Genomic DNA, 25,476 nt, shown 5'->3' on the forward strand with positions numbered 1-25,476 from the left:
TTCCCAGCCAGCCCCTTCTATCAATTTTAGTTAGCTTTTTTGTCACTGTGATAAAAAAACCTGACAATAAGAATTTTAAAGAAGGAAAAGTTTATTTGACATTCATGTTTCTGAGGTTTCAGTCCATAGACGGCCAACTCCATTCTTTGGGGGCCTGAGGTGAGGGAGAACATGATGGCCCGAGTGTGGCACAGGAAAGCAGCTCAGGACACTGCTACCAGGAGGGGGTGGGTGGGGTGGATGGAGGGACTCCAGGGGATGACAAGCTCCTCCCTCATCAGATTAAAATATACCCAAAGGCATGCCCCAATGACCCACCTCCTCCAGCCACAACCTATCTGACCACACCACCACCCAGTTAACCCCTACTAGGAGATCTCTGCACGATAAAACAACCATCTCATTACCCACTCATTTAACCTCCTTATCCTTTTTTTTTTTTGTAGTTGTAGATGGACAGAATACTTTTGTTAATTTTTATGTGGTGCTGAAGATCGAACTCAGTGCCTCAAACATGCTAGGCAAGTGCTCTGCCACTGAGCCACAGCCACAGCCACTCCCCTCTAAACCTTCTCATGTCTAAACCTCATGTCAAGCACATCACATGAATTGCCCTATCCCAGTCGCAGGCCTTGACTAGGCACCTGTTGCATATCAAGCATTTCCTGCAGTGGGCTCACCTAGTCAGAGGTGTGAATGGAGTGAACCAGATGAGCCTGGCTCTGGGTGCAGCGTGTTGGTCCCAGGTGTTTCCTTCATGTCAGGCCCTTCTCAGCGCTGTGCCAAAGGAGGGCAAGGGAGAAGCCTCAGGTGTGGTTTTAGAGGCTAGGTCACCTCCTTGCATGAGTAAGCTTTCTTCTACGTGCTGACCAAAGGGCCTCTTCTCCATGAATCCCTGTGCTCAGTGGCCAGCTAAGTTCCACGATGATCATTTCAGTGTAAAGAACTTGAGGAAGGCAGACCTGCCGAAGTCCCAAGGACTTTGGGAAGCGAGAGGCATGATCACAGAGTCACCCACCCTTCAACATCCCAGCCCACAAGCCTTCACTCCACAGGTTTACTACAGACATCCTTGATCTCGTCTTCCCAGATGTAAATGTCTAACTCTTGAAATGAAGGCATTAGGGGGAACCTGCTTGGGGGCTGAGGTTACTGCTGCCCTGGATCTGGGTGTGAGCACTGCTTTAGATACCAGAAATTTTGTCTGTAATAAAGGTTTCTGTGCCTTCTGAATAAAGCAGTTGTCCAGAGATCCCCACTCTTAATAGCTTAGCTCCAAAATGGTCCCTTCAGTTCATGTAGCACAACTGGGAATATTGATTAAAAAACAAAATCAAAATTTATTGAAAGCAGTATCTCGCAGTAGCTCTGATTTGAACAAATCAGCTTGGACATACCATTACTAGGAAAACAATATGTACAAAAAGTCTCATGAAAAGGAGAATAAAGCAACTTGCAACAACCAGCCTGTATAGGACCGAGTTAATAACACAAAAGATGACTAAAGAGCCAGACGCAAGAGAGGGAGCTGCGTGCCTGCAAGCCAGGAGTAATAATCCTAGTTCCCAAAATTCCTGGACCATAGTATGTGGCCCTTTGGGGTCCAGAGGCTCTGCTCAGAGCACAAGGCTGTAACTGCTGACTCCACACAACTAGTCTGTGCCCTCAGCATGAGCTAAACGCATAACAATATCACCAGACAAGGCACCCTGGCCCTCCCAGTGATCCCATTGAGAGAAGTGCTCTCTGCGGAGTCCACAGACCTGGCAGGGACACTGGACCACAGACAGCATAGGGATGGTTACTCTGCAGCCAGTCACTTAAACTCCTAGACTATTCTAAGCCCTGTAATTCGCTTCTCCAAATCCCCACTAACTAGAGAGGTAGAAATACAAGACATGGAAGCTGCCTCCAAACCAGTTTTTGGTCTTTGATAAGCACAAAACTCTGTTCCACACGTCAGCTTGACAAGGACTATTAGGCACAGCAGGTAAAAGATTCCAAGGCCCCACCCAGTACCCTGCATCAACAGAGGAGGAGATGGTGGGTAACAGGAGGGAGATGTACACATTCTGCTGCCATGGTCACTGCTACAGCCTGTACAGTCTCACTTGTGGGATCGTATGCTGCTGCAGATTTGGGCGAGATGACTCTAAAAAGAGGAGATAGGCCATTTAAAGAAGATAGCACTTCGTAAGCCAGTCTACCCATGCACACATCTGTGTGAGTCTCAGCCCTTCCATTCTTGACTTGTACCTCACCCTGATTAACTTTTCTGAAACTTTCTTATCAAAACAAAGGGTTAAAATAACACTTGAATGAGACAGTGAAGGTATCAAGTGAGCATCTGGGACCATAATGCTAAAGGAGGAGGATGGTCACGTGGTTTGGGTGGCTGGGTGTGTGTGGGCCTGTGGCAGCCAGGTCTACTCTAAGTGCTCCCACCCATCACCCACTACCACAGATGACACACCAGGGAGGAGCCTCAGACCAAAGCAGGGTCAGTTAAAATCTCCTTCTTGAGAACGTAAATGAAAACAGGAACCTGAACAGCTGTGGCCCTGGAGCAACAATTAGAATCAGAGGTGTTAGTACCTAAAGCCACACATGAATCATTGTTAAAGAACAGCAGAACCAAGAGCCTTAGGAGAGGGTCACGTGCCAACAGGGAGGATGAAGATGTGCCAGAGAAAGGAGGCTGGGAACCCAGAGCCAAACAGACACTAGATTGGTGTGCCCATGAAGGGCCACATACTGCCACTGCTGATTTCTGATGGTCCCCAGCACTTTAAATGTTTCTTTGATTCTGTGAGATCCCTTATAACAAGCCTCTTCCCTCCTTGAAGGAAGTTTCAGTTCATGGTGGTCAGTGGACACCCTGGCACTTAATTGCCTGATCCTTGTAATTATTGTGGGACTTCAATGGCAGGCAATCTGGGATTGACCAAACTCAACATTAATCTTGGACCAGAACTGCTGCTATGTAAGCAGGATAACAGTCACAATCCCTTGGGAGAAGGCAACATAATTCTAAATATCAAGTATTCACTCAGACCCAGAGGACAACCCTAAAGAAAGCTAAACCAGGAAAGCTGCCACAGCCTTCCTGGCCAGGAGATGAACATGGAACCCACCGAGAGCTTCTTAATGTCCCCTAAAGCCTCTGGATGCAGCTGTGTGATATCAATCCTCTGCAAGTCACTGGCCAATAACCGCATACTCTGTGTGGAGAGGAGAATGGGTTACATTGATATGTCTTTTAAGGCAGAACTTCCACCCACAGCCCAGTATGCCTCAGGGGGTCCACTGGATATCCTGCATGTGATGGTGGGGATGGCTGGGAGGGAGAAGTGGCAAGGTAGGCAGGAGGTGGCTCAGGCCTAAAGAGAAGATGACATCAACAGCACTATCACTGGGCCACCAGCTGGATCACTGGGGTCAAAGGCATGCACGCTAGCTTAGCAACCCACACAGACCATCTGAGAAGCCACCCTGCCACTGGGGCTGAGGTCAGCAACTCGCTCTTTATAGTCTAGAGAAACCAGGGCAGCCTGCTTCTGAATCCCGCAGGGTTGCACAGAGTTGAAGGTACAGCTCTCACTGCCCTGTCTAGACTAAGAGCACCCCGTAGTCATAATCCCTTTATCCCTATTGTTGTAGCCTAAGTGTTATAACTGCAAACCCATCTGACTACTGAACTGCTTCTCAAGATCAGGCATCATGTCCTTTGCACCTTTGGCCTGCTTTAATCCAGTGGACAAATGACAGCTGGAACCCTGAGCCGGGCAGGGATCCTCCCAGTCTGGGCCTCTAACATGGGAAACAAAATTGGGTTCTGAGCCCTGCAGAAGCATAGAGATCAGGACCTAGGCCACCAAAGGGCTCTGAAGGACAGAGGTGGTTGATGGCCCAGGGAAGGGAAAGGCTTCACTGAGCAGCACACTGTGGTCTGGCTTCCCAGAGAAATACTTTACCGCTCCGCCGCCCACTGGCACAGTCAGGGAGATCTCTTTGCCATCAGCAAGAGGGCTGCCATTGGCAGAGATGCTGTAAATCTGCTCTCTGGCTGTTGGCGTGCGCAGGCCTGGGGCCTTGAAGACCCTACAAAGTGGGAAAATCTCTGTGAAGACGGTTTGGCAGACTAAAAAACATCAAGCACTGTGAGCCCTTCCAACCCCATCTGGTTTTAAGCTGTAGCTTTCAAACCACACATTTCTAGAAGGCAAGTTCTAAATTTAGGGAAAACATTTTTTAAGTAGTAATGACTAAACACAGCTGGAGAAAGGAGGCTGTAATTATCAAACATATATCTAGAAAGAGTCAATGCATATGCATGTAAAGTTTAGGACCAATCCTCTATATGGGTGCCAGTCCTCCACCCACCACGGGACCAGAAATAAACTGGCTAGGTGTTTCCCAGAGTGGCTAAGTCCTTCCATTAAGAGGAACTCTCCAGGGTCAAGGGAGGATGATTCAGAGATTATATCATCACACCAATCCCCACACCAACCTCCTTAAGATAGCTAAAATGCTGCTGTTTCCCCCTAATTAGCTTTTGCTACCTACCCATGTGAAAAAACAATCAAGTGGGAATTAAAAGTGAAAGTAAGTCTTCCTCACTTTTCCCACCTCAGAGTCAATAGCTCCTTACTCCACTCCCCAGAGGTAACTCCTCTGAATTCTAAGTAAACTTTCCAGAAGTATTCTGTGTGCATAAAGCAAATGGGATCCTAAAGTATGCACTGTTGGTAAGCTGCTTGGAGATCTCTGTGATTAGGAAGCTCTTCTTGTGGGGCATGTACACAGCCATTCTTTTCTAAGGGCTACACAGCATTCTTACTTGAGCGACTAACTCTTATGAAAGGTCTCAACTTCTGCTATAAACATTCTCACTTATGTTGCCCTTCAAAAAAGATGGTGTTAATTTTACTTCTACCACAGGTATAAGAAAGTACCTAGCCAGCTTAAAAAAATCTTTTGGCCAGAATCAGAAAAAATCCAGAGTCACATAGATGTCTCCTAGTCACCACTCTCATCAGATAAAGAATGTTCTTCTCTCTCATCAGATAAAGAACATTTCTGGCCCTGAACTGGGTGAACCTGCATGCAGGGGAGGGGCAAACACTAGGGAGCCCAGGTGGCTTCTCAGGCCAGGATTCAGGGCATTTCCTAACAGTCCTACTTTGAGTGCTGTCACTGCTGGGCTCCCCCCTGAATCCAAGTGCTGCTCAGCACTCACCTGGAGTCAAACCTGGGCGTCAGGCATGGAGTTGGTTTCACCATAGACAACTCTAATCTGCTTACAGCTGGGGTCACATTGCTGTTGTGGCTTGATCTACAGGGAAGAAACAGCCATAAATGTGTCAACTCTCGGGTGCAATGACAGCTGCAGCTGTAGAGGCAGATGACACGTGGAGAGCACTGATCATGCTCTGGATGTCCTGTGCCCATTAAGTCATGTGGCCCCACCAGCTAATGTAGGAAGCAAGCAGTATTTATCATCCTCATTTACAGATGCAGAAACTCAGGCATAGAGGTTTAAAGAGCTTGTCCAAGATCACACAGCCAATTAGGGAGGAGCAACTCTGAAACCCAGCAGAAATCTTGCAGAGTCTGACTTCTCAATCAAGCTGGAGAAGATGACACAAAGCTCACAGCTACCCCCAAAACTAGAATTCTTGTTCTCTTGAAAGACAGATCGTTAATGTCCTGCTACCTCTGCCCAGAGAGAAAGGGGGACTCATAGTCCAATGCCTACTTTCCTAAGCTGTTTCCTCTTATCTCCAAATAGTGGAGATTCCATAGTCATCTCATAGAATCTTTATTTGGCAAGACCAGAAGGAACATTTCAAGCAACTAATTGTGGGCAGGTGATGGCCACTCTGTGACTGATTCTGGATACCTCTGCACACAGACTGTCAGGCAACTAAACATAAAATACAGTTCTTACTAAACTCTTTTGAGCTCACTCTGCCTGTTAAAAATAAAACAGTGGGGGAGAATAGAGAAGGTAGGCAGAAGAACTGGCTGAGACTAGAGGCCCTCCAGCATGGCTCCTCAAGGATCCTGTGACTTCACACTCCTAGAACACTAATCACCAAAACCCTTTTTGCCTTCTTCTGCCTGTTGTACAGAGTTCTTTCAGAAAGCCCAAGTCACGTGTCTAACTTTGGAAACCCATTACCTTTTGCTTTTGCCTTTTCCTTGTACGGACTGGGTTCTCTTCTTAGATGGAGGACACCTTTTGACCTATAGTCACAATCAATAAAACTGAGGTTACACAAAGCCCAGCCCAGGGGAAAGTTAAGGAGGGTTAAAAAAGGAGAGGAAAGGGGATCAGTTCTTGGAAGGAAAGTTAATATTGAACATAGGAAGGGTTCAAATCGGGGCTGGGGTGGTGGCTCAGCGGTAGAGCACTTGCCTAGCATGTGTGAGGCACCGGGTTCGATTCTTAGCACCACATATAAATACATAAAAATAAAGTTCTATTAACAACTAAAAAAAGTTAAAAAATTTAAAAAAGAAAAGAAAGTTCAACTCACAGAATTTAGTGACTAAAGCATTCAGAATATAATTAATCAACAGAGGACTTACACTGGCTGGGCCTTCAAATAGAAAATTTGGGCCAAGATTGAAGCCTGACTTGCTCCAGTACTTTCCATAAAGTGCTACAGTGGTGGTCGCTCTGGGCATCCCACGTGCCCAATCCAAGGAACCCCCTACAGTCCTTACCTTCTGAGTCATGGGAATACCTGACAAGAGTCACTCATTTCCTGGCAACTCTCCCCTCCTTTCTTCCAAGTCCAACCCAGCCTTCCCGCATCTCTTTCTGTCCCTTGGCGGTCTGCATCAGGAGCCCTTCCTCCCAACTTCCCTCTCATGCCCACCTGCAGTCTCCCTCCTCATGCTTTCCCTGACAGTCTTTTCCACTCTCCCCGTGGGACTAGCATGTAAAGACCGGGGGGCAGTGCATCTCTACTTCCTCCTCCCCCAGAGCTCCAGGTGAAATTCCTATTTGAATTCCCATGTCCCAGAAAAGTACTCAACACACAACATGTCAAGCAACCAGCACGTCTCCTCTCACCCTAACCCACAGCTCTGCCTCCAGGGTCCCGTGTTCACTGGATGGCAATTGCCTAAGCTAGAAAGTATTTGGTCATCTCTGATTCCTTCTTCCACCAATCATGCTAGTTCTCCTTTATAAAACTTATCTTAAAACCATGACTGTTTTTAGTCACTGCCTTAGTTCAACCTAACAGCTTTCCTTATTTTCTCCTCTTCCATTTATCCTGAATACTACTGTAAAATATGGATCTGATGTCACTTACCATCACCTGTCTGACAGAATAGAAAATTCCAAGCTTGGCACACAAGGCCATCCGTTATTTGGTCCCTGCTCTCCTCCTGTCCTATACCAGCCATACCAAATTGCTTCCTAGGAGCTCCTTAGCTAGACCCTTTCCTAGCTCTTCCAGAAATTTTCTCCCCTTTCTTCTCACTGACCTTGAAGAGACTGGCTATGTCCTCCTTGGGTAGGGAAGGCTTACTAGCTTCCTCTTCTGAGGTCTATACACTTCAAATGCATGTCAATGATCTCTTTTGTTATTTACCACTTACGTGGGATGCTCTCAATCAAATGTGAGCTCTAGGAGGGCAACACTGCATCCCGTGTGTGTGTGTGTGTGTGTGTGTGTGTGTTTAGTTGTAGATGGTCACAATGTCTTTATTTTTATTTATTTATTTTTATGTGGTGCTGAGGATGAAACCCAGGGCCTCATGTGTACAAGGCAAGCACTCTACCACTGAGCTACAGCCTCAGCCCACATCCCATGTATTTTTATATTTGCTTATCTCTTGCCAGCCCTCAGCCCTTATCCTGAATTCCTACTTACTCTTGAAGTTTGAAGATTCTTATGTTTATTTTCCTCCTCCTCTTCTTCTTCCATTATCATTTCATCCACTTGTAATACCTTTCGTGCTAAAAGAGACAGCATTAACAGTGTGTTATTTCTGATGGGAAGAAATTTCATGCATTCACATTTCTCATAAGTGTTGAGAGCCACAGCCGAAGGGGCCCCAGCAAACTTCCAGCTGCCGGCTGATGATTGGCTCACAGCGGCCCCAGCAACATCTAGCTGATTGGCTCCTCTGCGGTGATGCTCATTGGGCTGTTTCCCTGCCCTTTCAGACCACGGAGCTGCTCATTGGGGGACTTTTTTGGCCCCGCCCACGTGACCCAGCCAATCGGCCTCAAGAGCAGGAGGATTGGGGGAGGTGGAGAGAAGCTTGTGTGGGAGAGAGAGGCTTGTGGAAAGCCGGTGGTGGCAGTTGAGGCTCTGAGGGTTTTTCCTGAGAGGCTGTTTTGTTTGGCGTGTGTGGTTCTAAAAATAAAGTTAGTTTCTTTTGACAAGTGGCTCCTGATTGTGCCCAGCCAGACTGTGGCACATAAGGAATGACACTTAACATAACCTAAGGCTACAATCATGAAATAGACTCAACATAAAGAATACCACTTTTTTCTTTTTGGCAGTGTTGAAGATTGAACCCACGGCCTCATGGCCTCTAGGCAAACGCTCCACCACTGAGGTATAATCCCATCCTAGAAGATCACTTGAAAAAAGTGGGGGGCATTTAAACAAAGGAACTTAATCAGAGTAGATAAGAAACCCCATACAGTGATTCTACAGGGATAGCCCAGCCCTCCTACCAAGACAGACTTGAGCTTCAAATGTGGTACTACCACTTACCAGGTCAAATGGCTTTAATCAAGGTGTTCAGTTCCCTCACATTTATCAGAGAGCTGTTACTATAGCGATATTATGAGGTTTGGAATGTATGCTCCATAAGAACACATTTGTTATTTTCATTCTTACCTCCAAGTCTTAGAATTATGTCTCTAAGTGTTTAGTAAGTATTTGAGGAATTAATGAATGTAAAGTCTATTGGACCATACCAGACACTGTTATAACAAGTGTTATTTATTGTATTATTGTTATTTATAAAAATAAAATTTTTATTATAATTGTCATCAAAAGAGGAAAAGGAGCATTAGGGATATTTAAGAAGAATGATTCCAAAGGATAAATGCCAATTTTTAATATTTAAGGGGTTGTCATATTGAAAATAGTTTTATGGGGCTCCAAAGAGCAGAACTAGTATTGATACATAGATACCATAAGAAAACTCTGGCAAGCACTCTACCAATTGAGCTACATCCCCAGCCTGAGATATATTTTAATAGCTTACAATGTACTTGAAGTTCAGTAGTCAAAAGGGTAAAAAAAAAAAAAAAAAAAAAAAAAAAAATCAATTTTAATGATTGGTTGACATTGGTCCTGGTATATTCAGTTGTACAAAGTGAAATCAGAAGACCTCTGCCTCCCATCCACCACCATCACTATGTAAGCAAAACTGATAATATGTAATCTAAAAACACTGAAGTTCAATTCTATCATAACTTGAGAGGCAGGACTGGAAAATGGCACAAAGAAAGTAAAAACCTCATCATTCAGCAAGACAATTCTGATGGAAGGCCAGTCATAACTACGAGAAGACAGTGTTTCTGGCCCTGGTTAGAGGAGCAGGTACCTAGAGTGTAGCCCCACATCCAGGCTATGGGGCAGATCTGCCCTCACAAGAGCTGGATGCATTCAGCTACCATAGCTTCATGATAGTGACATTCAACCCAGGTTTCAATTCATCCTGACCATATTCCAAGCTCAAAAGTTCCAACCTGGCTTCCCATATAGCTTTCCTATGAGACAGTGTTTCTCTGGTGTAGGACATGGATATGAGATGATTTTACATGGCCAGATCACTGAATTGGGGAATGTGAAATTACACTGAGAAAGTTTCCTTCTACGATTCTCTTTTGACCCTGCAGATCACATCAGAGAGTCTCAGTTGGCATTGCCTGTCTTGGAACATCTCCCTGAATCCTGCCAGCCTCTCTGTGTTACTCAGGGGAAAGCAAGCAGGCAACAATGTTTGGTTTCTGCACAGCTGTTTCCCCCCCCCCCCCCGATCTCCTTTCATTTTTGCTCACACAACAGCCTTGTGAGTTTGGTTAGTATTATACATACATACATTTAATTAACTAAATGTAGTAGCTAAAATAAAATTTTTGGATTTACAGGATTGGGAACTAGACATTAGAGGGAAGAGAGCCACCAAAAGGCCCTGCCTGAGAGGCTCACCAAGCTCCTCGGACCTCAGCTCTCTGTCCAACAAGGGGTTTTCAAAAGTACTCACCTTTGGAAGATTTCAGGGGAGTCTGGATAGCTTCTGCAGTTAGTTTGTTTATTTCTGTGATATCCACATCAGCCTGTGACAAACACAGACAAAAAGTACCAGGCTTAGTCCATCAAATATGAGAAATACTTGCACACGTGAGGCCCTGGTACATGAAAAGTGACTGCTAAATATTAGTTACAATACAATACAGCAAACCTCCATAAACCTACACATACCACAAGACCTAAAATATTGCCAATAACTTGTTTCTAAGTATGTATTCCTTCCCTGTTCCATTTTTGTCTCTCTCCCTCCCAATGACAGGCTTTTAATCCTGTCATTCTTCAGAGGTAACCACTGTTTGCATAAGACAGTAAATGTATAACTGAATGTGTGTGATTCTATCACCATGGGTTTGTCCATTTTCCCATCAATAGTGCTACTTTGAACTGCCTCACCTACATGTGTGATGCACTTGACGTCCAAGTTTTGTCTTGGCCACATACTTAGGAAGGATAGAGTACTACAGGGTTATATGTTACATAAATGTCAGCCTTACTATTATGCCAAATTTCTTCCCAAAGTTTACATCTCATTTGTAAACACAAGTCCCTAATGAATCACATCCTTTACAACACTTGATACTATCAGACTTTTTTGGGGGGAAGTCTACAGGGTCTCAACAGGGTTTTCTTTTTCTTTTTGTGAGATTGGGTCTTACCATGTTACTCAGGCTGGTCTTAGACTCTTAGGCTCAAGTGATTCTCCCATCTGAGCCTCTCAAGTAGCTGGGACTGCCATCACACCCAGCTCTCAGTAAGGTTTTCTGATGCTCCTTCAAAAAGGCTTCCTTGCTTTCTAATTAGGTTTATGGTGGTGACTACCCATATGTATGATTACAGGCAAGAACAGATATGATTTGTAGTCTTCTCCTCATGGGGCACATATAAATACTAAAATGGTTATTACAGACTAGGAATCACACAGATATCACATCTGGATTTGTAGAGACTACATGGAGTACTCAGAGAAGAATTCTGAGGCTGTCAGGGCTTAGAAGACAGTACTGGGATAGATTAGTGGGGTCTATCATGCTTGATGGAACAGAAATGGCATTCCTGAAAACTTTCTACAGTCTCTAGCAATAACTAGCATGATGTGACTCCCATCATTCTTTGATAAGAATAGTTCACCATGCCTAAATTTTATGCAAACATTGTGGTCTATACCAAACACCTGCTTCTTTCTTCTTTCTTTTTCTTCCCAAGAAGCCAGCACCCAATTAAAATCCTGGGCATTGAGTCTCTAAAGAGTTTTTCTGGAGATAACAGGGATTCTCTCATATTACACAGAAGTTCTTATTTCAGCTCTATATGTCTGATTAATTCAAAAAGAAGATGCATTAATTAATGATTCTATTTCATCTCAGAATGTTTTGAGGGGCTGGGGATGTGGCTCAAGCGGTAGCGCGCTCGCCTGGCATGCGTGCGGCCTGGGTTTGATCCTCAGCACCACATACAAACAAAGATGTTGTGTCAGCCGAGAACTAAAAAATAAATATTAAAAAATTCTAAAAAAAAAAAAAAAAAAAAAAAAGAATGTTTTGAAATATTAGATCCAGATCTGTGACAGGGGGGCATCAATAAAATGGATCACAGACACATAAGAAAAAGAAGGCTTGGGTCAAGAATGTTCTACTAGCTCAATTTTATTTCAGTTATTCCCATCCTTCTCTTACAATAGTCATCTCCCAAATCTTAAATTTTTTCCTAATTGAACAAATAGTTCCTGCCTATCTTTAGCTTCTTGAGCTGGTAGGGATCTGTTATTCAAAGAAAATATGTACCCTTTGAAGTCATACCCCTTCGAACCTCAGATTCCAAATGATTCTCATTGAAGAATGCAGAATTTTGTGTTCACTTTAAAAATGTGTTAAAAGCTACAATAAAATCTCTCTCAACAGGAAGACACACAAGTGGATATGCACATATTTTGTTTGTTTGTTTTTGGTGGTACTGGGGATTAAAACTAGAGCCTTAAACATGCTAGGCAATTACTCCATCCCTGAGCTACATCCCCAGACTTTTCAAATTTTTATTTTGAGCAGGATGTAGTGCCACAAGCCTATAATCCTAGCAATTTGGTAAGATGAGACAGGAGGATGGCAAGATCAAGGCCAGCCTCTGCAATTTAGTGGGAACCTGTTTCAAAATAAAAAATAAAAAGGGTTGGGGACATAGCTTAATGTTAGAGTGCCTCTGGGTTTTGATCCCCAGTACCAAAAGATAAAATCAAATAGAGTTGTAGCTTATCTCCTAGCTATTCAGGTCATGGTTTAAAGGCACTTGAGCTTGAGGCTTTCCACTTCTCCTAAAGAGTTCAGGAAAAGGACCACTAGGGGCCTGTCAAAAATGGAACTGTCTGCCTCTGAGGATTAAGAATGACAAAACTCCACTTCTCCCCACTATATTCTTAAGAACATTTCCATGGCCAAATGTGTGTGGATTTTTCCCGACACCATACTATATCCTATATTCAGAAATCCTATAGTGGACATCATTGATTCGATTCTGATCATCTATCTGAGAATAGCATCAGATCCTACAAGACTATTCCCTACTTCCCATGCTAAGTGCCAGCCCCAGGTTGTTTTACCTGTGTTTCTGACCAACTGATTATAAAGAGGAGTCACGGGCTCGGGTTGTGGCTCAGCAGTAGAGCACTCGCCTAGCACAGGTGAGGCCCTGGGTTTGATCCCCAACACCACATAAAAATAAATAAATAAAAAAGGAGTCCCTTGCCCCCCCCCATCCCCACCCTTGGGTTTGACTAATTTGCTAGAGCTGCTCTCTGAACTTGGAACCGCTTTATTTATGGCCTTCTGATGACCATTACCTGAGAGACTTTACTTGTATAATAAGATAACTTCTGTTCTAATTGGGATCCCCTCCTCTACCTCCCATAGCTTGCAGTAGCCTCTTTTGCTCCAGGAGCCTCAAGCTTTTTTATCTGACTCTTTCTTTGAATTTTATCCTTTGTGTATGGCTCCTATGTTTATGTATGTTGATCAATTGTATGCCTTTGTTACATTGCTAATCTATTACCAGTTTATTTTATATACCAACATTATGGAACCTTCAGAAGAAAAATAATATTTAAAACCTCCTTAGGGCTGGGTTGTAGCTCAGTGGTAGAGTGCTTGCCCAGCATGTGAGGCCCTGAGTTTGATCCTTAGCACCACATGAAAATAAATAAATACAATAAAGGTATTGTGTCCATCTACAACTAAAAAATATATATACTTAAACAACAACAACAACAAAAAAAAAAAAACCCAGAAAAATCCCTATAAGGTGCCTAAGGCAAGAGGAAGTGGCACATAACTTCCATGTTCCTTCTGGTTTGCTACCCTCCAGGAATCTCCATGTATTCAACTATTAGAAGCCCATGAACCTGTCCTTTTAAGGGTATTTATGAAGGCTTCACTACATAGGCATGATTGATTGATTTATCATTGGCCTTTGGTGATCAACTTAACCTTCTTCCCTCCCTGGAAGAGAGGTTTTGAGTTCCAACTCTCAGAGCACAGGGTTTGTTTCCCTGGAAACAACACCTCATCCAGTGGTTACCCAGGGACTTTCCAAAAAAAAAAAAAAAAAAATCACCTCATTAACATCAAGGTTGAAAGGGGTTTGTTATAAATAGCAAAAGACTGTCTTTCACCTTTATCACTCTGGAATTACTCAGGTCAAAAGGCCAAAAAGATGTTCTTACTGTTGTAGTTGCTTAAGAAATTATAAGGGGTATAAAAGCTGTGAGTTAGAAACCTTGGACAAAACCCCTAAAATATATAGTAGTCCCTTGGTATCCTCAGGGGATTGGATCCAGAAACCCCCTGAGGATACCAAAATTCATAAAGGTTCAAGTCTTTCATATACAATGATGTGGTATTTGCATACAACCTATGCATGTCCTATTATATGTTTTAAATTCCATCAAGATAAAAATAACTATTATACTGTATTTTTTTTTTTTTTTAGAGAGAGAGAGAGAGAGAATTTTAATATTTATTTTTTAGTTATCGGCAGACACAACATCTTTGTTTGTATGTGGTGCTGAGGATCGAACCCGGGCCGCACGCATGCCAGGTGAGCGCGCCTCCTCCGCTTGAGCCATATCCCCAGCCCCTATTATACTGTATTGTTTAGGGGACAATGACAAAGTCTGTACATGTTTAGTATGGATTTTTAAAAAAATATTTTTGATCCATGGTTGGCTGAACCTTCAAATAAGGAACTCACAGAAGGGCGTGAGGAAGACTGTATCATAACATCAGAGTCCTTTTGGGGATTCAGATCTATTCGGGCTATTCAGATCTATTCAATGTTTGACACAACCATAACTTTTTAGTTGGCAGAGATAATGCTCCCTTATGGAACCTCTCTTACAGTGTAAAACCCATTAGTTGGATATCTTTTTTTGGGTATGGGGGATTGAACCCAGGGTGTTTAACCACTGAGTCACATCCCCATCCCTATTCTTTTCTATACTTTTTCAGTTGTAGTTGGTATGATATCTTTATTTATTTTTATTTGGTGCTAACAATCAAACCCAGCACCTCACGTGTACAAGGCAAGTGCTTTACCACTGCGCTACAGCCCCAGCCCTGCAATCCCTTTGTTAATATTTTATTTAGAGATAGGGTCTTGTTAAGTTGCTAGGGCTGGCTTAGAACTCACAATCCTCCTGCCTCAGCCTCCCAAGCCCCTGGGATTATAGGTGTGCGCCACCATACCAGCCCATTGGTTGAAATTTGTGAGTGGATTATACTTAAAAACTAACCAGCTCAAAAGTAAAATAAGTCACTTACTGTTGCTGCCTCTTCCAGGGCCTGTTTGTTTCCTCCAAGGGCTTTAAAAAGAATATCACATTTAGTTACTATCAGATTTCAATGATAAATCATCTTCCAGCATTGAAAGACCCTCACAATCTAGTCCAATCTTTCTCTAAGCTGGATTCCTTCTTTTTTGACTTATTCCACCTCATCAAAATTTTTGTTATTTCTCAAATGTGCCACCATCTCTTATGACTTAGAGTCCTAGTATTAAGCATTTCCTCTGCTCCCAACAAATTTCTAATTTATCCTTTAAAACTCAGCTCAAATGTCACCCCAAAATTCTGCTTATGTTTCTATCATACTAGATTGCTGTGAACTGTAAAACTTACATAGTAAATTGCTGAGTTGTTTCCCTTTATCATACCCAACAGCTACTCAAAACAAAAACTGTTTAAGTGTCCACTCCTGTCTTGGACTGAATTCCATAAATAAGACCACTGTTTCTGGCAAAAATTTGGCATAGTAAATATGCATTTAGATGTGGAATAAACTTAGGTTACATCCTACTCTTAGAGACTGTCTTGGTATCCTGTATAACAGTTAAGATCTTACTGGTTATGGTAGTGCACACCTGTAATCCCAGCAGCTCAGGAGGCTGAGGCAGGAGGATGGTGAGTTCAAAGCCAACCTCAGCAACTTAGTGAGACCCTGTCTCTAAATAGAATATAAAAAAGCGGCTGGGGTTGTGACTCAGTGATTAAGCACCCCTGGGTTCAATCCCCAGTTCCAAAAAAAATAACAAAATTAACAACTCAAGTTTTGGAAACAGAATGCTGGGGTTCAAATTGATTCTGCCACTAACTAGCTTGAAACCTTAAGCAAAGTAACCTTTCTTCATGCCTTAATCTTATAATTTCTAAAACAGCATGATATTAATAATTACTTAGCTTGTTATGAAGTTAAAACACTAAATACACTAGCCACTACTCTAGTCTCTTTTGTAGTACTTATAATTCTAATGACATACTTGTAATTTTGTTTTAATTAATTAATTTATTTTTTTTGCAGTGCTGGAATTGAATCTAGGCCTTCATCCATGCTAGGCAAGTTCTCACCACTGAGCTATATCCCCAGGCCCTGAATTTTTAAAAAGACCTTTGTCCACTAGCTCATATGCTCTCAAGGGCAGGAACAATGTCAGTTTTATTCTCCAATGCATCTTCAGCATCCATCATTGTGACTGAGGTGTGCTCAACTTTTGTATAAATGAGTGAATTCATGAAATAATAAATAAAAAGGCAAACTGAAAGACTTGCTAAATCCTATGTGAGCAGGACAAGCATTTCTATCCAGGAAAAAGGCTACATACTATAATTATTAATAAAAAGGAAAACAGAAAAAGGATAACCCAGCAGAGGAAGGTCTCTGCTTTTCCCTGGACATTTAGTGAGGGAGTGGGAAAATCGGCTGAGATTTTTCTCTGGTCAGGAAAATTCTCCCGTCCTTGCAGTTCACAAACAATTTGCCCATTTTTAATCAAGACAGGAGTGAACACTTAAAAATCAATTTGCAATTTTCATGAGCTGCAGAAAGAGCTACTTCCACCTGAGTGCTGATAACAAACCAAGTCATTAATTCATTCATTTTTAAATTGTTGGATAATGTACACACACACACACACACACACACGTGCATGCACACCCGGAGGAATATCTCCTAGAGTGTGAAAATTATGTGAAATTCATGTTAGTTTGTCCATAAAGTTTTATTGGAATACAGCCCATTTGTGCCCATTCATTATAGTTGTTTCGAAACTACAAAAGCAGAGCTGAGTACCTGGATCAAGAACACTCTGGCTCAAGAAACCTTAAATATTTGCCTCCTAGTCCTTTAGGTTTGAATTGGTATGCCTGTTCGGGTTGTGGGGGTGTGACCACGGTAAGTGCTATTGAGAATGAAGCAGGCAGGTGAGACAGAATGCGACCAAGCAGCAGGGTTGCAGTTTTCCATAAGTAGCCATGTTGGACCTCATGAAGAAGGGAACATTTTAGAGAACCTTTTCTGAAGGGTGTCACGATGCCGCAGCCATAATTTGTCTCTTACCGAAGTAGTCAAGCCAGTTCATCTCGCGCACAGCCTTGGGGAGCCGTAGGATCTCGATGTTGTACAGGTTATCCACCTCCTTGAGAAGGTTCTGCCTGTCTGACTCAATTTGCTTGATTCGTACTTGCACTGCGAGAGGCAGAAGCCGAAAGGACACGCGTCACCGAGCGGGAGAGTCCGTGCCGCGGGCGCCCCAACCCGCCGGAGCCCTGCGACCGCCTCAGGTAGCAGCAGCGACGGCGGGAATCCACCCCTTACCTTCACGGTCGAAGTCCTTAAGAAAGGAGGCGAGCTTTTGGCTCCGTAACGAGTTGGTCTTGTTCGTCCGACTACCACGCTTCCTGGGAGCCATGGCGCTTCGGTGGAGGCTGCGGGGAGAGGGGGACCGAGCCTCAAGGGGTCAGCGGCAGAGACAGGGGAAGGAAAGTAAGAGGTGGAGACGACGGCTGGGAATCGTCCTTCGGGGTCTAGGCCTAAAGAGATCGCGAGACACGTACCTACGGGTCAGGAAGCTAGGGCCGAGAAGTATAGCCCGCTGCTCCAGCTGAGAGGGAGAGGCTTTCTAGCTAACCGCCACCCAATTCAAACTCAACTGCCTGCGGCTGACGAATGAGAAGTGGCCCTTTTAAGGATGGTCTCAGAACACCCAACCACAAGGAAGCTCCTCCATCAGACAGCCAATCCACAGGCAGGACTTCATTGCCCAGAAGTCATTGCGGCTTTACGGCATCCTTTCACGACTCCGTAGTCATGGTGGGGGGGCGGTCACTTCTGAGCGTGCGCAGAAAGTGCGAGTCCCGGCGCTTTCCGGGTGGGTTCTCACGCTTCAATATCTGGCGGGGTTAGGGAACGCGAAAGGCAGTTTCGAAGAGAAGAGACAAGATTTCGGCTCCAGGAGCACAAGTCTCGAGGGGAGACAGGTCTTGGCCTCCGGGAATCCTCAGTCTGAAGCAGGAGACTGCCCTATTCCGAGGAGTAACTAGGACACCCGCCTGAGCGGGGGAAGCAAGGGTCCTTCACGGAGCAGCTTCCGAAGGCGAGAGGACGCCTCGGGCAGGAGCTCCTGTGCGGAGGGACTCGGAGGCCGAGAGCCGGGCCGACCGCGGGGCAGGAAGTGGCTCCCACCCGGGACCCAGCACCTCGTCTCCTGACTTGGCGCCCTGACCCCCCCCCCCTTTTTTTTTTCTTTTGTTTGTTTTCCCAACAGAAGAAGATGGCTCAAGACCGGCCTTTACTTGCTGTGCAGGAGGCCCTGAAGAAGTGCTTCCCGGTGGTGGAGGAGCAGCAGGGCCTGTGGGAGAGCACCCTGCGGGACTGCTCGCCGCTCCTGGCCTCCCTCAGCAACCTGGCAGAGCAGTTGCAGGCCGCGCAAAGCGTGCGGTTCCAAGATGTGCCGGCGCTCCGGGCCTTCCCGGACTTACAGGAACGGCTGAGGCGCAAGCAGCTGGCGGCTGGGGACGTGGTCCTGGACAAGCTAGGGGAGAGGCTGTAAGGATTTCCTCGGTGCCGTTTAGAAGGATCTTTAAACTGGGCGCTTTCAAGTAGCTTGGGTGGATCAGAAGAGTGTTTTTACTCGGGAGCATGGCATTTGAAGGTGTTTCGGCCCTTCCTTCTGTTGCGAAGGGACCACTGTCAAAAAGCCACTTTCTGGCATTTCCCTTGTCAGAAGCCAGGCATGTAGAAGATACAAAAGCACAAAGGAAAAGGAGTGGAGAAGGCTTATTAGCCCTTCTCTATAGTTGTCTTTGGTAAAGGCAACAAGGAACTGGGCTTTAAGCTTAGCAGGTGCCAGAACTGAAGGTTTTACCTACATTACCCATAAAGTCCTTTAATACCTCTGCGACTTAACCTCACTTCATTCCAGTTTTTGCAAGTGAGGAAATGGACTCAAGCAGGTTGCCCTTGGGCACACATCTAGTAAATAGTTGACTGGATTCCAACCCCCATCTTTTGAAACACCAAAGTCAGAGCTTTTTGTTTGTTTGTTTGTTTTTTAAGTCCATCTTAAGATAAATATATATTTAAAATATTTATTTTTTAATGGTAGTTGGACACAATACCTTTATCTTATTTTATTTGTATATGGTGCTGAGTATCGAACCCATGGCCTTGTACCTGCTAGGTGAGCTCTTGACTGCTGAGCCACAACCCCAGCGCCTATGTTATTTATTTATTTTTTGTGGTGCTTTGGATTGAACCCAGTGCCTCACACATGCTAGGCAAGCACTCTGCCCCTGAACTATGGCCTCAGCCCTTTAAGTCCATTTTTTAATACCTTTATTTATTTATTTATTTTTTATGTGGTGCTGAGGATTGAAACCAGTGCCTCACACATGCTAGGCAAGCACTCTACCACTGAGCGACAACCCAGCCCCAGAGCTCTTAACTATTATTTGTTTTGCTGTGCATTGGTGTCTCTGTGCCCAGGAGTAGCATGTCTAAAAGCTCTGGTTTTTGCCTTTTAACTGTTTTGTCTCTCAGTAACCAAAAGGTTATTGATTGAGAAGAGATAGGAGACAGGGCATATGAGAGCCTGCCTTCCTAGAGGCACTTGTTTTCCTTTAGATCAGTGGCTTTTAGAGTTTGACCATGACCTATAGGGTGAAATACGTTTTGTATCATGGTCCACATAAACACATGCATACATATAAACTGAAATATTCCACAAAACAATGCTATGAGTATTACACTCTGATATTTTGTCTTCTGTTCTACAAGTCACAGACTACAAGTAAGCAGATCTCACAGTATGAAAAACAGCTTTTGAGAGAATAAATATTGTTTTGAGAACTTTTTACTTCAATTGATTACATATTTGTGTGTGGGTGTTGGGTTGTTATTCTGTTTTTTCATTGTGAGTCATGGTCAAACATTTTTTTTCATTTTTAAATTTTTATTATATATGACAGCAGAATGCATTACAATTCATAGTACACATATAGAGCACAATTTTTCATATTTCTGGTTGTTCATAAAGGGTCAAATATTTTTGAAAGACACAGTACTAGGCTGGGAAATGCCTTCTACTTTTGGAAGTTGTAGCCTTTGTCTTGATGGCTGGATCCTTTGGGGTCACCGATGAAATAATATTTACCATAACCTAGACACTGCTCTAAGCACTTTATATGCATTATTGTGTTTAGTTTTTAAAATAATTTTATTCACTCATTGATTTGTTGAATAAGTGTTTGCTCTGTGTGCTAGTCTAGTTCTGTATCGTGAGCAAAACAAGCTGTTTTTATGCATGGGGGAGAATAAATAACTTTCCACAGTAGTCTGTGCATCCTGAGCCCACACTTGACTGTTCAAGAATTTTCTAGAAAGGGTTAGGGAGCATGTAGATGGGAATGGTTTGTTGCTTCAGTACCCTCTTTATTCCCTTTTCTTGTACATGGCTTGAGTCTGTGAGTAAGCATTTGCTCTCCTTAGGTTATTTATTTTGTGGAGGGGGGCAGTGCTGGGGATCAAACCTAGGGCCTTACACATGCTAAGTAAGCATTCTGCCTCTGAGCTTAACCCTCAGTCTATCCTTAACCCCAGAAATGTCCCTTAGTCTTTACTTTCTTTGGTAACCGGGCTTATCCCACAGCTTTGAGAGCAATATAACTTCTTCAGCTCCCCATTATAAAGTTATTTCTTAATTCTCGATCTACCTGTACCTCCAAAGCAATATCACCAGTCTCCTTAGCTCATGTTCTCATTTGGGGGTAGTTTTTCTGTGAGGGGATATTTGGCAATGTCTAGAGACATTATTATCATGGTGGAGATGGTGAGAGTGTGGTTTATTTCTGTCCTCTGGTGGGTAGAGGCCAGGTGTACTGTTAAACTTCCTGCATGTGTGAGGTGGCCCTCCACAAAACAGAATCACCCAATTCAAAATGTCAGAGTGCCAGGATTGAGAAGGCTTGCTGTGTACATTTCTCATATTGCCTAATGCAGAGACTCTTCCACAGAGCCACCCTCCTCAAGGTGCGTGACACGGTCAGCAGCCATGTGGAGCAAGTGTTTCGGATCTATGAGCAACATGCAGACGTGATCGGCCTTGTTGCTGTTCTGCAGCCCTCGGCTGAGAGCCCTTCTGTGGCTGACATGTTGGAATGGTTGCAAGATATTGAGAGACATTATCGAAGTTCATATCCTTTGCATACATTCCAGATAAGTGTTCAGAGATATTCCAAAGTCTCTTTAATTTTCTAATCACAAGTTTGGATTCACTCTCTTTGGTTCTTGAACATGGATTCCTCTTTGATTATTCTTTATTATGATTTCTCAAGTAATTTGTAACTAGCTACTATCTGCCAGTCACTTCTGTAGGTACTAGGAGACAGACATTAAAAAAGGAAAATATAAGGAGCATTTCAGATGATGATGAGTGCTGTGGAGCATAAAGCAGGGAATGTGAAGTATGATGGTGGGTTGTGGTTTTAAATAGAGTGGTCAGAGCAGGCATCATGAGAAATGGACATTTGAGCAAAGATCAGAAGAGGGCAAGGGAGGAAGCTGTGTAGATATTTGGGGGAAGAGTATTCCAGGCAGAGGGAACATCAAATGCAAAAGCCTGAGGTGAGAGTGTGCCTGGTATGTTTAGGAAGTAGCCAGGAGGCCAGTGTGGCTAGAGCAGGGTATGAGGGGAGTCTGCTGGGAGGTGAGGTGATTGAGGAGGTGGCTGGACTTCTTAGGGCCGTGAATGTCTTTGAAAGAATTTTGGCTTTTACTTTGAGTGAAACAGAGAGCTATTAGGTTTTCAATAGAAAAGTAACAAGAAAAGATACATGTTTTTAATGTAACCATGCTGACTGTTCCGAGGAAAGAGTTGGGGTGGTGGTGGGCAAGGGTGGAAGGAGAAGACTAGTTAGTTGAAGTTCTGGCTGTTTTGTCTCCATTCTCACCTGATACCTACATCCACCCTCTGGCTTAAGTTTCTGCTTTCATTGTTGTTGCTAGTCTTGAGCCTCAGTTTTCTGTAGATGCCTCCAGCTGGATTGCTTAAGAAAATAAAAAGTCAAGCTCAAAGTTGAACTCTTCAATCTAGCCCTCAAATTCAACCCCCTTTCTTTTATTTGTAGGCTCAATGCTGTCCATTCACCTGCTCTGGAAGTGTTAGGATAGTCTTCTATCTTTTCCTCTGTTTTCTCTTTCAGTTGCAGCAGTAGTAGTGATGGTGCTAACAGTTTTAGTAATGATGCCAACAGCAGCAGGAGCAGACTTTACTGAGTACTTAGCATGTGCTAAACTCTTTTCACAGGCACTTATCAGGCACTTCAATTCTGTTTCCCTGGTGCTTCTTTTACAGTCAGGTGGCACATAACAAATTTTGGTCAGCAGTGGTATCACATACCACAGAGGTCCCATAGGATTGTATCACGTGGTGACGTCAGAACTGTCTTAGTTCGTGTAAGTGCACTCCAGGATGTTTGCACAGGACGGCATTACTTACAATGCCTTTCTCAGAACATATCCCCATCAGTAAGTGATGTGTGACTCTTTTTCTCTCTATTCCCTCTGCCACTTCCACAGTTTCTCTTTTGGATTCTTAATCACATGTAGCCTTTGGCAGCCTTCTCTGTCTCTGACTTTTGCTCCTCTAAGCTGTCTCTCACTTCCTTGTATCTTTAGGAAGTCTAGTTCTCATCAGGTTGCTCATACAATATGTGTCAGTAGCTTCTGCTGCTAGTAGGATAAAGTTCAGAATGCCTACCTTGTTCCTCGGTGTCTGTGTGTTCTGGCTCAACCCACCTTTCCTGCTATGTGCCCTTCACCTGCCAGGCATGCTGGAAAGTTCGCAGTTCCCTGAAGGCACTCCACACTTCTTCACTCCGTACCTTTGCTTATGTGTTTCCTACCAGCTAAAATGTTCCTGTGGTCCTCTAAAGTGGATGTATTTCCCCTTCAAACTTCTGCTGCGTTTGTCTTTTATGTCACTTTGCTTGTTTTTAGTTTCTGGTTTTGTCCTTACAAAAGATAGTCTAGGTTTCAGGGACAGTGTTTGATTCTTGTTTTCTGGTGTCTCAAGCCATATTATTAGAGTTGATTAGAAAATATTGTGGCACAGTCTAATCCCACTCCTCCCCCCCAGAGAAATGTAACAATGGCTCTACATTGACTTTATAGTTCCCAAAGCTTTCATGAGGTACCTTTCCCCCACTTCAGCATTATTCCTTTTCTTTTTGAGCAGTCCTTAACTTCCAGGAAAGTATCTGAAGAGAAAGTATCTCTTTTCCTCCATCCAGTGGGGAGACTTGGCAGGTATCCAAGCATTGCCCAAGGCCTGGGACCAAATTTCAGCAGATGAACACCAAGATCTTGTACAAGGTACTATTTTTTAAATTCCTTCTTATTTCCTCTCCTCCTTCCCTGTGCCTCTTTGGAGACATTAGAGAGATGCCCTTGTTGTGCTCTATATCTTTATAAATCTGGTGTTTATGTTCTCTGGAGAGGTGATATGCCAGTTTTCCCTCTTCCTATTCCAGATATCCTACTGAATGTTTCCTTCTTCCTGGAAGAGTAAGGAAACTTCACGTTTATGTGGAGACCAGAAGCACCACAGTTGAAGACTGACATTGCTGCACTGTGATATTTCTAAAGAAACATCAGCATAACAACCTGACATGTTTGAAATATCAATGCCTAAAACCCAAGGACTGGGTCCTGAGAGGATTGATGGTAAATGTCTCTGGGGCTTCTCCATGCCAGACCGTGCCAAGGGTTCCTGGGCCATTGCTTGCCCTTCCTGAGGTTCAGGGCAATGGAGGAGATAGAGAGAAAGCAGGAAAGGCAGTACTGATAAACCTGTCTGTATCATAAGGACCAAGCAGCAGGGAGGGAAAGGACAGGAGATAAAGGGCAGAAGTCACCTGTGGCATTATCTGAAGCACCAAGTCTGACTGATATCGGATCCTGGCTTTGTGTCTGTACTTGACACCTTGAAGAACGAAAAAGAGGTTTTGATGATTTAAAGGAGTAAGGATATGGCTGGGGGGGGGTATGGTTCAGTAGTAGAGCTTGTGTTTGGCATGTTTGAACCCCTGGCTTCAATCCCCAGCACCAAAAAAATAAAAAATAAACTAAGAAGAAAAGAGAGAAGGATGACAGGTTGCAGTAGTTTCTTATCAAGTGATTTCCATTTCCAAAGCCTGCCACCAGGGGGAGGTGGTGCAGTATGAATTGTGTGGTTGCTTTTGTCTTGGAGAGCAGATCTCCTGTTGCTGTTACCATCTGAGAGAAAATAACTGGGGAAAGTGAGACTTCCAAAAAGACAGGGTGTTTTTGGCCAAAGGTGGCATCACACTTGCCACATTTTTTTGAGTTGGAGTAGCTGCATGGGTGGGAGAGAGCCAGGATAGGCAGGTGACTGGAGTGTGGGACTAAGGGCCCTGGCCTTCATGTGTGCAATGATTGTGTGCCTGTGGAAGTCTCATGACTGACATAAAGGGACTTAGTAAGGAGTAGAGATATTTTTCAAAATGAAAATGGCTGTTTATTTTTTTATTACCATGCTTTTTAAAAAGATTGTAAGAAAACTAGGAAAAAATTTAAAAGGTATAAATAAATTAACTCCACCAAAGGCATTTTGGTATATGTTCCTTTAGGGGCAACTTACAATTTTTTTTTTTTTTAAGCATGATACCATCAATATATACTGTTGTCTTTTAAAACATTATAGCATGGCATTTTTTCATATATGTAAATATACCTCAGCACAATTATACACCATTGTATGTATCATATACCATTTTGTGAATGTTATAAATTTTACATTTCATCTTACATTTTACATAGTTTTCTAAATCTTTTGTGTTTTTCTACCTATAAAGGTAATACATTCTGATTGTAGAAAAATTGAAGTATTGCATAGAAATATACTTTGTCCACTTACCAAATAACTAGTATTAATAAAATGGTATTTTATTCCTCCAGTAATTAAAAAAATCTGTCATATACATAATTATTATAAATAAAACTTAGAAAACATTTGGATGTCAAATCTTATCATGGGCTTGGGGGACAGAAATGAAAGCATCCTAGGAAGGCTTACAGTTCAAGTAGAGAAAGATTTAAAAACCACTGGTTTTTCAAACTTTACCATTCTATAAGTCACTGATATCTTGTTAAAAATTCAGTTTCTCATCCTAAATATCTAGGAGGACCCAAGATTCTGCATTTCTACTGCATTCCCAGGTAATATTGACACTGATCATCCAGGGATCAGTTGTAGATTTAAATTGCAATACTGTAACAAAAGTGTTATAGTTGAGGTAAAGAAAGAGTGCTGTGGGAGAATAGGGGTGATGACTAACCACTGT

General features: G+C 43.3%; 2 protein-coding genes across 3 annotated transcripts; one reads left to right on the plus strand and one right to left on the minus strand.

Annotated features, from left to right (window-relative positions):
* Nucleotides 1-1,320: 1,320 nt before the first annotated feature.
* On the minus strand, nt 1,321-18,330 carry Cdca8 (cell division cycle associated 8). Of its 2 annotated transcripts, none has more exons than XM_058570896.1 (11): nt 17,767-18,330; nt 17,432-17,646; nt 17,174-17,302; nt 15,104-15,144; nt 10,252-10,324; nt 7,893-7,978; nt 6,185-6,249; nt 5,240-5,335; nt 3,975-4,101; nt 3,135-3,221; nt 1,321-2,152 (listed from the first exon to the last, which is right to left on the minus strand). In XM_058570896.1, exons 2-11 carry the CDS (start codon nt 17,523-17,525, stop codon nt 2,108-2,110), a joined length of 843 nt encoding a protein of 280 aa, XP_058426879.1. In that variant the 5' UTR covers nt 17,526-17,646; nt 17,767-18,330; the 3' UTR covers nt 1,321-2,107. The 2 variants fall into 2 exon arrangements, with proteins under 2 accessions (XP_058426879.1, XP_058426880.1); XM_058570897.1 differs by having other exon boundaries at nt 17,432-17,541; nt 17,671-17,785.
* Airim (AFG2 interacting ribosome maturation factor) lies at nt 17,963-25,144 on the plus strand. The gene is made up of 5 exons (XM_046469276.2): nt 17,963-17,984; nt 18,381-18,661; nt 21,127-21,306; nt 23,367-23,485; nt 23,644-25,144. Exons 2-5 carry the CDS (start codon nt 18,387-18,389, stop codon nt 23,679-23,681), a joined length of 612 nt encoding a protein of 203 aa, XP_046325232.1. The 5' UTR covers nt 17,963-17,984; nt 18,381-18,386; the 3' UTR covers nt 23,682-25,144.
* The last annotated feature ends 332 nt before the right edge of the window (nt 25,145-25,476 follow it).

This window comes from Marmota monax, unplaced genomic scaffold (genome assembly GCF_021218885.2).
Source record: "Marmota monax isolate L192 unplaced genomic scaffold, Marmota_monax_Labrador192_F-V1.1 WCK01_AAM20220418_F8-fsc00008, whole genome shotgun sequence".
NCBI lineage: Eukaryota > Metazoa > Chordata > Mammalia > Rodentia > Sciuridae > Marmota > Marmota monax.

Coding starts and splice junctions, on each gene's coding strand:
- Cdca8 (XM_058570896.1), bottom strand. CDS start 17,525: ATGGCTCCCAGGAAGCGTGGTAGTCGGACGAACAAGACCAACTCGTTA. Junction 17,303..17,431: donor TAAGGACTTCGACCGTGAAG/GTAAGGGGTGGA, acceptor TGCCTCTCGCAG/TGCAAGTACGAATCAAGCAA. Junction 3,222..3,974: donor TGCCAGTGGGCGGCGGAGCG/GTAAAGTATTTC, acceptor CTCTCCACACAG/AGTATGCGGTTATTGGCCAG.
- Airim (XM_046469276.2), top strand. CDS start 18,387: ATGGCTCAAGACCGGCCTTTACTTGCTGTGCAGGAGGCCCTGAAGAAG. Junction 21,307..23,366: donor GAGAGACATTATCGAAGTTC/ATATCCTTTGCA, acceptor ACTTCCAGGAAA/GTATCTGAAGAGAAAGTATC. Junction 23,486..23,643: donor ACACCAAGATCTTGTACAAG/GTACTATTTTTT, acceptor TTCCTATTCCAG/ATATCCTACTGAATGTTTCC.